Source organism: Coregonus lavaretus, assembly GCF_964263955.1.
Source record: "Coregonus lavaretus genome assembly, chromosome: 28".
Taxonomy (NCBI): domain Eukaryota; kingdom Metazoa; phylum Chordata; class Actinopteri; order Salmoniformes; family Salmonidae; genus Coregonus; species Coregonus lavaretus.
This window is the reverse complement of record NC_140015.1, coordinates 18,949,006-18,961,779: the sequence shown is the minus strand read 5'-3', so window position 1 is coordinate 18,961,779 and position 12,774 is coordinate 18,949,006. Positions and strand designations below refer to the sequence as shown.

The window sequence follows — 12,774 nt, the reverse complement described above, 5'->3', positions numbered from 1 at the left end:
GTGAAGTGAAAGGAAAAAATAAAAATTCAAAAAAATAAATAACGGAAAAGTGGTGCATGCATATGTTTTCACCCCCTTTGCTATGAAGCCCCTAAATAAGATCTGGTGCAACCAATTACATTCAGAAGTCACATAATTAGTTAAATAAAGTCCACCTGTGTGCAGTCTAAGTGTCACATGATCTGTCACATGATCTCAGTAGATATATACACCTGTTCTGAAAGGCCCCAGAGTCTGCAACACTACTAAGCAAGGGGCACCACCAAGCAAGCGGCACCATGAAGACCAAGGAGCTCTCCAAACAGGTCAGGGACAAAGTTGTGGAGAAGTACAGATCAGGGTTGGGTTATAAAAAAAAATCTGAAACTTTGAATATCCCACGGAGCACCATTAAATCCATTATTAAAAAATGGAAAGAATATGGCACCACAACAAACCTGCCAAGAGAGGGCCGCCCACCAAAACTCACGGACTAGGCAAGGAGGGCATTAATCAGAGAGGAAACAAAGAGACAAAGATAACCCTGAAGGAGCTGCAAAGCTCCACAGCGGAGATTGGAGTATCTGTCCATAGGACCACTTTAAGCCGTACACTCCACAAGCTGGGCTTTACGGAAGAGTGGCCAGAAAAAAGCCATTGCTTAAAGAAAAAAATAAGCAAACATGTGGGAGACTCCCCAAACACATGAAAGAAGGTACTCTGGTCAGATGAGACTAAAATTGAGCTTTTTGGCCATCAAGGAAAACGCTATGTCTGGCGCAAACCCAACACCTCTCATCGCCCAGAGAATACCATCCCCACAGTGAAGCATGGTGGTGGCAGCATCATGCTGTGGGGATGTTTTTCATTTGCAGGGACTGGGAAACTTGTCAGAATTGAAGGAATGATGGATGGCGCTAAATACAGGGAAATTCTTGAGGGAAACCTGTTTCAGTCTTCCATAGATTTGAGACTGGGACGGAGGTTCACCTTCCAGCAGGACAATGACCCTAAGCATACTGCTAAAGCAACACTCGAGTGGTTTAAGGGGAACCATTTAAATGTCTTGGGATGGCCTAGTCAAAGCCCAGACCTCAATCCAATTGAGAATCTGTGGTATGACTTAAAGATTGCTGTACACCAGCGGAACCCATCCAACTTGAAGGAGCTGGAGCAGTTTTGCCTTGAAGAAGGGGCAAAAATCCCAGTGGTTAGATGTGCCAAGCTTATAGAGACATACCCCAAGAGACTTGCAGCTGTAATTGCTGCAAAAGGTGGCTCTACAAAGTATTGACTTTGGGGGGGTGAATAGTTATGCACGCTCAAGTTTTATGTTTTGTTGTCTTATTTCTTGTTTGTTTCACAATAAAAAATATTTTGCATCTTCAAAGTGGTAGGTATGTTGTGTAAATCAAATGATACAAACCCCCAAAAAAACAATTTTAATTCCAGGTTGTAAGACAACAAAATAGGAAAAATGCCAGGGGGGGTGAATAAAATAACATGAAAAACAACCACTTTTTGTGCAGTATTAATTTACCATCCTTACAAACCACTTAATGTAAATGTACATTACTGTATTGTACATAGGCTGGTCATCTAGGTTTGGTACCTGTAGACTTTCCATCACCATGAAGAAAAACAATGCACAATACAGTAATTGAGTACATTGAGACATCAAGTGGTTTGTGATGATGTGGCTCAGTTGGTAGAGCATGGCGCTTGCAACGCTAGAGTTGTGGGTTTGATTCCCACGGGGGACCAGTATGAAAAAGTAGGAAAATGTATGCACTCACTACTGTAGGTTGCTCTGGACAAGAGTGTCTAGTAAAAGGAATGAATAGACCATTTCAGTTAACACATAGACATAAGTTGCATTTGTAAAGTATTTCAAGAAATTGGAAAACAGACAGTATATCAAGCAAGCTTTTTATATTCAACAAGTATTACCAGATTAACTGTTTTGTACAGATAATTGTCAGACTCAAATACAAATACATTAAATGTCTTCAAAAATCACAAAAGTAGTGTACTGGGCCTTTACTAGTCCTGAATTAGCGGAACAATATAGACCCCCCAAACTACTTCCCGGGGCTATGCTGGTGGCGGTGGTGTAATGATGTGGGGAACGTTTTCCTGGCACACGTTTGGTACCTTGATACCAATTGAGCAACGTTTGAACCCATTCCAGGGAGCCCGGTCCTTCACAAAGAAAAGAGAATGGCTCCGGAGGGGATGGCTGCAGTTTTACGGGCTCCTGACCAATTGTGCTTTTTTGTGGGGGGTTTTGCGTTGTTTTAAACGATTACTCACATTGAACTGGACAAGGATTTTTTCTTTAATGAGTCTGCGGCGAAGGATATACTGCTCCTCCCGGACCAGGCCCAAATCCCCGTCATTCGTATGAAGAGGAGACAAGACTGTAACTACCAATTGGATACCACGAAATTGGGGAGAAAAAAGGGGTAAACATTTTTATAATACAATAATAATAATAATAATAATAAATAATAATAAAAAATAAGCTCTCCCTCACCCTCCATTTGGCAAATCTGACCATAACTCTGTCCTCCTGATTCCTGCTTATAAGCAAAAACTCAAACAGGAAGTGACGCGCGCAAAATGGAAGTGGTCCAATGAAGTGGATGCTAAACTACAGGACTGTTTCACTAGCACAGACTAGAATATGTTCTGGGATTTATCCGATGGCATTGAGGAGTATACCACATCAGTCACCGGCTTCATTAATAAGTGCATCGATATGGATTACAGCCAACATCCGCACTGAGCTAAAAGCTAGAGCTGCCGCTTTCAAGGAGCGGGACACTAATCCGGACACTTAAAAGAAATCCCGCTACGCCCTCTGACGAACCATCAAACAGGCAAAGTGTCAATACAGGACTAAGATCGAATCCTACTACACTGGCTCTGACACTTGTTGGATGTGGCAGGGCTTGCAAACTATCACGGATTACAAAGGGAAACCCAGACGCAAGCTGCCCAGTGACGCGAGCCTACCAAAAGAGCTCAACGCTTCTATGCTCGCTTTGAGGCAAGCAACACTGAACCATCCATGATAGCACCAGCTGTTCCGGATGACTGTGTGATCACGCTCTCCATAGCCGATGTGAGTAAGACCTTTAAACAGGTTAACATTCACAAGGCCGCAGGGCACAACAATGCCTATTCCCCCTCAGGAGGCTGAAAAGATTTGGCATGGGTCCTCAGATCCTCAAAAAGTTATACAGCTGAACCATCGAGAGCATCCTGACTAGTTGCATCACCGCTTGGTATGGCAATTGCTTCTATACCAGGCGGTGTCAGAGGAAGGCCCTAAAAACTGTCAAAGACTCCAGCCAACCAAGTCATAGACCAACCAAGTCATCTTTGCTACCGCACAGCAAGTGGTACCGGAGCGCCAAGTCTGGGACCAAAAGGCTCCTTAACATCTTCTACCCCCAAGCCATAAGACTGCTGAACAGTTAATCAAATGACTACCTGGACTATTTGCAATGACTCCGTTATTTTAATATTTATTCATATTTTTTTTGCACTGACTCTCTTGCACAGGCTCGATGTACACTCACTGGACTCTAACCACACACTCGCACATACTACACTGACACTCCAACAAAACATACACACACACACATTCCTTCACACTCTTCACATACACTGCTGTTACTCTCTGTTTATTATCTATGCATAGTAACTTTAACCATACCTACATGTACATATTACCTAAATTACCTCGACTAACCCCTACCTCTGCACATTGACTTGGTACCGGTAACCCTCGTATATAGCCTCGTTATTTTTATTTTATTGTGTTACTATTTTCCTATAGTTTATTTAGCACATTTTCCTACTTACTTTTTTGAAACTCTGCATTGTTGGTAAAGGGCTTGTAAGTAGGCATTTCACAGTAAGGTCTACATCTGTTGTATTCTGTTGCATTTGACTCCCGAGTGGTGGGTGCTAGCTGTGCCACTAGAGATCCTGGTTCGACTCCAGGCTCTGTCGCAGCCGGCTGCGACCGGGAGACCCATGGGCGGCGCACAATTGGTCCAGCGTCGTCCAAGGTAGGGGAGGGTTTGGCCGGCAGGGATGTGGGTTCGTTTCCCACGGGGGGCCAGTATGTAAAAAATTAAAAATACATGTATGCATCCACTAACTGTAAGTTGCTCTGGATAAGACCGTCTGCTAAATGACTAAAATGTAAATACATTTGATTTGACACATTGAATCCATGCCCCGAATAATTCCGGCATTTCTGGTCCGACCCGGTACTAGATGGGTGTACCTAATCAACTGGCCACTGTAATATATTTTGAATGAGTTTTCGACATTGCAATGTTTTGAAATGTGGCCTTTTATTTTGAAGGTTTTCATTATTACTGTACGAAAGTTACGTCATTATTTGTGCTCCTGGTAGTAGGTGCGCACCCTAACCAGCCAGTCCAACATGGCGGCGTTGTCTTCACCTCTCCGCCTTTGCCGAGGGATCCTGAGGGAGATACGAGCGATTAAAGGACCGGAATACAAACAATCTCTGGCATACAATTATGTTTTAGATCAATTCCGTAAAAACCAGGTAAGTGATGTTGTTGATGAGTAAATTAGGTTAGCTAGCTACAACTTTAATGGAACCACGACATCTATCCACCATGACGTAACGTAAGCTAATGTAGCTAGCTAGATTGCCGTGGTTAAAAATATGTTAGCGACTTCAAGAATAAGTCGCATTGGGGGCTTTGTTATGGTACTAACTAGCTAAGTTACAGTGATTAGCTAACGTGGCAGCACCAGGTTAGTATCATTGACCCTAACGTTACTAGTAGCTGGCTAACCAAGCCAAGGTGACCGTGGCGTGACGAGCCTGTGTGTCTATCGTTAACATTAGTGCACATTACATTAGTGCTACTTTTCCTCCGATGCACTATTATTAGGCCTAGATATTGCAGGACTACCGGCATGACGATTATAAATAGCCATTGGCAATGTTCATTTGCTGAAGCAGTGCAGAAATGTGCAGTGATTCTCAACAAGGGGGCCTCACTGAGGCCCTCAGACGCTTCAGAGAGCTTTGAGGGTCTCTGAAAAGGCAGGGATACAACAAGGTAACAAATTGAAAATGACAGCAGGCCAAAGTATTACACATTTAATTGAATGTCTGTTTGACAGGCATTGGCATATTGTGAGTGTCAGTGAATATGGTCTGATGTTGGGGGGATTAATGGATTTTTTTGCAAACGTGGGCCTGGGAAGAAAATCTAATCATAGCATTCCTTTCTTCTTGGAAAATGTGTTACCAACCATTCAAACTCATAAACTTAACAAATGTAGGCTACATTCAAACATTGGCCAAGAATACAAGGCTAAATCGTCGACCATAGTCCAACCATGAGATAGAACACGATCCTCTCTTCATACAGTAGGCTATATTCACCCTGACCCCACCGACTACATCCCCTTTAGTTAGTAGAGTATACAACGTAATAAAGCAACAGGATAGGTAATAGTAGCATCAGCTATGTGGTGAGTATGAAAGTCTGTGTGTGGCGTCAGTATGAGTGCGTGTGTGTTGGGATGTCAGTGTAAGTATGTGTTAGTGTGTGGGTAGAGTCAGTGCAAGAGAGTTAATGCAAAAAAGGGTCAATGCAGGTAGTCCAGGTTGCCATTTCATTATCTATTTAGAAGTCTTATGGCTTGGCGGTAGAAGCTGTTCAGGATCCTGTTGGTTCCAAGACTCTGTTATCATATAGTCTTATGATTTGAATACTTAAAAATATACAGTGTCCAACAACTGCTCCCCGGGCGCCGATGACATTGATTAAGGCAGCCTCATGCACCTCTCTGATTCAGAGTGGTTGGGTTAAATGCGGGAGACACATTTCGGTTGAATGCATTAATTTGTGCAACTGACTAGGTATCCCCTTTCCCTTAGAAAGTCTACACCCCCTTGAACTTTTTTCACATTTTACTGCCTTAAAATTAAATCTAAAAAGGGATTATTTATTTTTCTACAGCTCTAACAACCTACTCCTCATTTTCAAAGTGAAAGAAAGTTATAGAACATTTTTCTAATCAAGAAAAATATATAAATTGGATAAGTCTCCAACCCCCTGAGTCAATACTTGGTGTAATCACCTTGGACAGCTGTGAATCATTTGGAATAAGATTCTACCAACTCTTCGGGTTACATACACTCAGTTGCTAGTTTATTATGTAAACCACTCCGTTCACGAAAATGGTTAGCTCCTAGAGACAGTGAGTCACGTGGCCATGGGTTGCTATATAAAGCATTCAGTTACTGTTCGATTGAACGTTAGAATGGGCAAAACGAGTGACCTAAGCGACTTTGAGCGTGGTATGATCGTCGGTGCCAGGTGCACCGGTTCCAGTATCTCAGAAACGACTGGCCTCCTGGGCTTTTCACGCATGACAGTGTCTAGGGTTTACCGAGAATGGTGCGACAAACTAAAAACATCCTGTGGGCAAAAACAGCTCGTTGATGAGAGCGGTTGAAGGAGAATGGCAAGAATCGTGCAAGCAAACAGGCGGTCCACAAACAGGGAAATAACGGTGCAGTACAACATTGGTGTGCAGAATCTACACAACCTACTCCTCATTTTCACGGATGGGCTATTGCAGCAGACGACCACACCGGGTTCCACTCCTATCGGCTTAAAACAAGAAGAAGTGGCTCCATTGGGCACGCGATCACCAACACTGGACTATTGAGGAGTGGTAAAACATTGCCTGGTCTGACTAATCCCAGTTCCTGTTGCGTCATGCTGATGGCAGTCAGGATTTGGCGCAAGCATCATGAGTCCATGGGCCCCATCCTGCCTGGTGTCAGTGGTACAGGCTGGTGTTGGTGGTGTAATTGTGTGGGGAATGTTTTCCTGGCACACATTAGGTACCTTGATCAAATCAAATGTTATTTGTCACATACACGTGTTTAGCAGATGTTATTGCGGGTGTAGCGAAATGCTTGTGCTTCTAGCTCCGACAGTGCAGTAATATCTAACAAGTAATATCTAACAATTTCACAACATATACCCAATACACACAAATCTAAGTAAGGAATGGAATTTAAGAATATATACATATATGGACAAGCAATGACAGAGCTGCATGGACTAAGATACAGTAGAATATGATAGAATACAGTATATACATATGAGATGAGTAATGCAAGATATGTAAACATTATTAAAGTGACTAGTGTTCCATTTCTTAAAGTGGCCAGTTATTGTAATAGGCAGCAGCAGCCTCTAATGTGCTAGTGATGGCTATTTAACAGTCTGATGGCCTTGAGATAGAAGCAGTTTTTCATTCTCACGGTCCCAGCTTTGATGCACATATACTGACCTCGCCTTCTGGATGATAGCGGGGTGAACAGGCAGTGGCTCGGGTGGTTGATGTCCTTGATGATCTTTTTGGCCTTCCTGTGACATCGGGTGCTGTAGGTGTCCTGGAGGGTGGGTAGTTTGACCCCGGTAATGCGTTCAGCAGACCTGCCACCCTCTCAGTCTCTATGGGGGTGCCACAGGGTTCAATTCTTGGGCCGACACTTTTCTCCGTGTATATCAATGATGTCGCTCTTGCTGCTGGTGACTCAAAGATCCACCTCTACGCAGACGACACCATTTTGTATACATCTGGCCCTTCATTGGACACTGTGTTAACAAACCTCCAAACGAGCTTCAATGCCATACAACAATCCTTCAGTAGCCTCCAACTGCTCTTAAACACTAGTAAAACTAAATGCATGCTTTTCAATCGAACGCTGCTGGCACCCGCCCACCCGACTAGAATCACCACTCTCGACGGGTCTGACCTAGAGTATGTGGACAACTACAAATACCTAGGTGTCTGGTTAGACTGTAAACTCAACTTCCAGACTCACATAAAGAATCTCCAATCCAAAGTTAAATCTAGAATCGGCTTCCTATTTCGCAACAAAGCCTCCTTCACTCATGCTGCCAAACATGCCCTCGTAAAACTGACTATCCTACCGATCCTTGACTTCGGCGATGTCATTTACAAAATAGCCTCCAACACTCTACTCAGCAAATTGGATGTAGTCTATCACAGTGCCATCCGTTTTGTCTCCAAAGCCCCATACACTACCCACCACTGTGACCTGTACGCTCTTGTTGGCTGGTCCTCACTACATGTTCGTCGTCAAACCCACTGGCTCCAGGCCATCTATAAATCACTGCTAGGCAAATCCCCGCCTTATCTTAGCTCATTGGTCACCATAGCAGCACCCACCCGTAGTCTGCGCTCCAGCAGGTATATCTCACTGGTCATTCCCAAAGCCAACACCTCCTTTGGCCGCCATTCCTTCCAGTTCTCTGCTGCCAATGACTGGAACGAATTGCAAAAATCTCTGAAGCTGGAGACTCTTATCTCCCTCAATAACTTTAAGCATCAGTTGTCAGAGCACCTTACCGATCACTGCACCTGTACACAGCCCATCTGAAATTAGCCCACCCAACTACCTCATCCCTATATTGTTATTTATTTTGCTCTTTTGCACCCCAGTATCTCTATTTGCACATAATCTCTTGCACATCTAGCATTCCAGTGTTAATACTATTGTAATTATTCTGCACTATAGCCTATTTATTGCCTTACCTCCATAACTTGCTACATTTGCACACACTGTATATATATTTTCTGTTGTATTTTTGACTTTATGTTTTTTTACCCCATATGTAACTCTGTGTTGTTTTTATTGCACTGCTTTGCTTTATCTTGGCCAGGTCGCAGTTGTAAATGAGAACCTGTTCTCAACTGGTTTACCTGGTTAAATAAAGGTGAAATAAAATAAAATAAATAAAAATGGTTGCCAAAGATGCTTCCACCAAGTATTAACTCTGGGGTGTAAAGACACGCAATCAAGACATCTTGTATTTGTTGATTAATTTGGAAAATGTTCTATAACTTTCTTTCACTTTGAAATTGTGCAGTACTGTAGGTTGAATAGGGGAAAAAATCTAATTGAATCCCTTTTTAGATTTTATATTAAGGCATCAAAATGTGAAGACCGTGCAAGGGGTGTTTAGACTTTCACTAGGCACTTTATATTTATTTAGTAAATGTATCATATCTATTTGCAAGTGTACTTGCTGCATAAATTCACCTTCAAGATGGCAACGTTAGTCCTCTGTTAGTGTCATTGTTATGAATGCCTTATACATGCTTTTTATCTTAATTCTGCCCATTTTTTAGATCACCGGGGAGAGATATTGTCGTGCCCAGGAGGAGGCCCTCCATGCTTCGCACAGCTACCTCTGTCTGCTCACCTCCACCCGGCAACACTTGGCTCTCTACGACATCTACCATGGGAAAGGGCAGCGTGACACAGAGGAGATGGCGGGAATTGTGGGGCTCAGGCTGCCCACCCAGCCTGGAGGGAAGGGCTGGGAGAAGTGAGAGAAGGGAAGGGAGAAGACGCTCATACCACACCAAAGGGTTGTAATCATCACACTGGACCTAATGCTATTTTACAAAACAGAGGAAGATATGAAGGCTGCGATGAACAAGGACTGTGAATTGTGATTATACAAGGGAGGATCAAGGCTATTAGAAATATGAGATTCCCAGCTCTCCCTACCACTCCATGTCTGTCTGGAAACAATGGCTGTAATTAAAATCTTAGTAAATACAATGGGACAAATTTTGCCAATTAAAGTATTAATCACTGTTTTATCGGGTCACCATGACATCTCACTTTTCTTGCAATCCATATGCTGCTAGTGCCTGTTAATAATCTACTAATAAACCATAACCAATTAAATCTAATGCCATACAAAATTAAATAATGATATCCCTTTCGACCTCTAAATTCAGTAAGGTTTACTTGGAGCAAGCTATGATGTTCAGGTAAAGCACTCATACTCGGCAGATAAAACCCATGAGAACTAATTCAGTCATATGTATATTTTTGAGGATATCAGGTAATTAAAATTCCTGCTTAATTAAAAGATCAAGCATTACAAAGAGGGTATGTTATGTCAGATGGATGTGAACTCATTGCATGGCCTTTGATCTTTTACATTTTATGTTCTTCACTTCCTTTGGCCAGTGGATTAAACAGAATGCAAAGACCAGCCACCAGCGAAATAAAGGAAAGGTCTGAGATAATGCTAGGGCATGCAACATACATAAGGGAAGTATAACAAGATGCTTTATTTTGTCTCTTAGGTAGGCGTTTATAAGAGTAGAGTATTACCAGCACAATGGAAAACAGAAGATAGGAGTTTTGTTGCTTTGTATTAGCCGATTAATTTGTTTCATTATTGTGTCAATGGCGAACTGGCATTTCTACCAACTCCTCCACTAAATTTCTCTGTTGGCTTTTGCCGTATATTTTTTTTATATTTATTTTTTATTTCATTTCACCTTTATTTAACCAGGTAAGCCAGTTGAGAACAAGTTCTCATTTACAACTGCGACCTGGCCAAGATAAAGCAAAGCAGTGCGATTAAAAACAACAACAACACAGAGTTACATACGGAATAAACAAAACGTACAGTCAATAACACAATAGAAAATCTATATATAGTGTGTGAATGTAGTAAGTTATGGAGGTAAGGCAATAAATAGGCCATAGTGCAAAATAATTACAATTTAGTATTAACACTGGAGTGATAGATGTGCAGAAGATGATGTGCAAATAGAGATACTGGGGTGCAAATGAGCAAAATAAATAACAATGTAAATAATATGGGGGTGAGGTAGTTGGGTGGGCTAATTACAGATGGGCTGTGTACAGGTGCAGTGATCGGTAAGCTGCTCTGACAACTGATGCTTAAAGTTAGTGAGGGAGATAAGTGTCTCCAGCTTCAGAGATTTTTGCAACTCGTTCCAGTCATTTGCAGCAGAGAACTGGAAGGAATGGCGGCCAAAGGAGGTGTTGACTTTGGGGATGGCATTTAAATTTTAGTCATTTAGCAGACGCTCTTATCCAGAGCGACATACATTTTTTTTTCATACTGGCCCCCCGTGGGAATCGAACCCACAACCCTGGCGTTGCAAACGCCATGCTCTACCAACTGAGCTACACGGGACCATTGATAGAAAAAAAATGATAGCAGGGGTAGGAAGTCCGGGGGACAGGGGGAGCAGGTAATAATTTATACATATTTACAACTGTAACAATGATAAATGTCCATTGTTGTGGGGGCAGGGTAAATGTCCATTTGGGAAGGGTCCAGGGGGTCGGCGGCAGTGGAGTGGCCGAACCAACCTGTGTGATGCAGCCCGACAATATGCTCTCGATGGTGCTCCTGTAGAACACTGATGGCCCTCGGGGACAGGCCGGATTTCTTCAGCCTCCTGAGGTTGAAGAGTCGCTGTCCTGACTTCTTCACCACGACCAGTGAGATATACCTGCAGGAACGCATACTACGGGTGGGTGTTGCTATGGTTACCAATGATCTAAGATAAGGCGGGGATTTGCCTAGAAGTGATTTATAGATGACCTGGAGCCAGTGGGTTTGGCGATGAATATGTAGTGACGGCCAGCCAACGAGAGCGTACAGGTCACAATGGTGGGTAGTACAGTGAGGGAAAAAAGTATTTGATCCTCTGCTGATTTTGTACGTTTGCCCACTGACAAAGACATGATCAGTCTATAATTGTAATGGTAGGTTTATTTGAACAGTGAGAGACAGAATAACACAAGAAAAATCCAGAAAAACGCATGTCAAAAATGTTATTAATTGATTTGCATTTTAATGAGGGAAATAAGTATTTGACCCCCTCTCAATCAGAAAGATTTCTGGCTCCCAGGTGTCTTTTAAACAGATAACGAGCTGAGATTAGGAGCACACTCTTAAAGGGAGTGCTCCTAATCTCAGCTTGTTACCTGTATAAAAGACACCTGTCCACAGAAGCAATCAATCAATCAGATTCCAAACTCTCCACCATGGCCAAGACCAAAGAGCTCTCCAAGGATGTCAGGGACAAGCTTGTAGACCTACACAAGGCTGGAATGGGCTACAAGACCATTGCCAAGCAGCTTGGTGAGAAGGTGACAACAGTTGGTGCGATTATTCGCAAAATGGAAACAAAAACAAAATAACTGTCAATCTCCCTCGGCCTGGGGCTCCATGCAAGATCTCACCTCGTGGAATTGCAATTATCATGAGAACGGTGAGGAATCAGCCCAGAACTACACGGGAGGATCTTGTCAATGATCTCAAGGCAGCTGGGTCCATAGTCACCAAGAAAACAATTGGTAACACACTACGCCGCGAAGGACTGAAATCCTGCAACGCCCGCAAAGTCCCCCTGCTCAAGAAAGCACATATACAGACCCGTCTGAAGTTTGCCAATGAACATCTGAATGATTCAGAGGAGAACTGGGTGAAATTGTTGTGGTCAGATGAGACCAAAATCGAGCTCTTTGCCATCAACTCAACTCGCCGTGTTTGGAGGAGGAGGAATACTGCCTTTGACCCCAAGAACACCATCCCCACCGTCAAACATGGAGGTGGAAACATTATGCTTTGGGGTGTTTTTCTGCTAAGGGGACAGGACAACTTCACCGCATCAAAGGGACGATGGACGGGGCCATGTACCGTCAAATCTTGCCCTCAGCCAGGGCATTGAAAATGGGTCGTGGATAGGTATTCCAGCATGACAATGACCCAAAACACACGGCCAAGGCAACAAAGGAGTGGCTCAAAAAGAAGCACATTAAGGTCCTGGAGTGGCCTAGCCAGTCTCCAGACCTTAATCCCATAGAAAATCTGTGGAGGGAGCTGAAGGTTC

At 43.1% G+C, this 12,774-nt stretch overlaps 1 protein-coding gene across 1 annotated transcript; it reads left to right on the top strand.

Moving 5' to 3' along the window:
- Positions 1–4,412: 4,412 nt before the first annotated feature.
- Positions 4,413–9,702, top strand: fmc1 (formation of mitochondrial complex V assembly factor 1 homolog). The gene is made up of 2 exons (XM_084146123.1): positions 4,413–4,573; positions 9,226–9,702. Exons 1-2 carry the CDS (start codon positions 4,445–4,447, stop codon positions 9,427–9,429), a joined length of 333 nt encoding a protein of 110 aa, XP_084002249.1. The 5' UTR covers positions 4,413–4,444; the 3' UTR covers positions 9,430–9,702.
- The last annotated feature ends 3,072 nt before the right edge of the window (positions 9,703–12,774 follow it).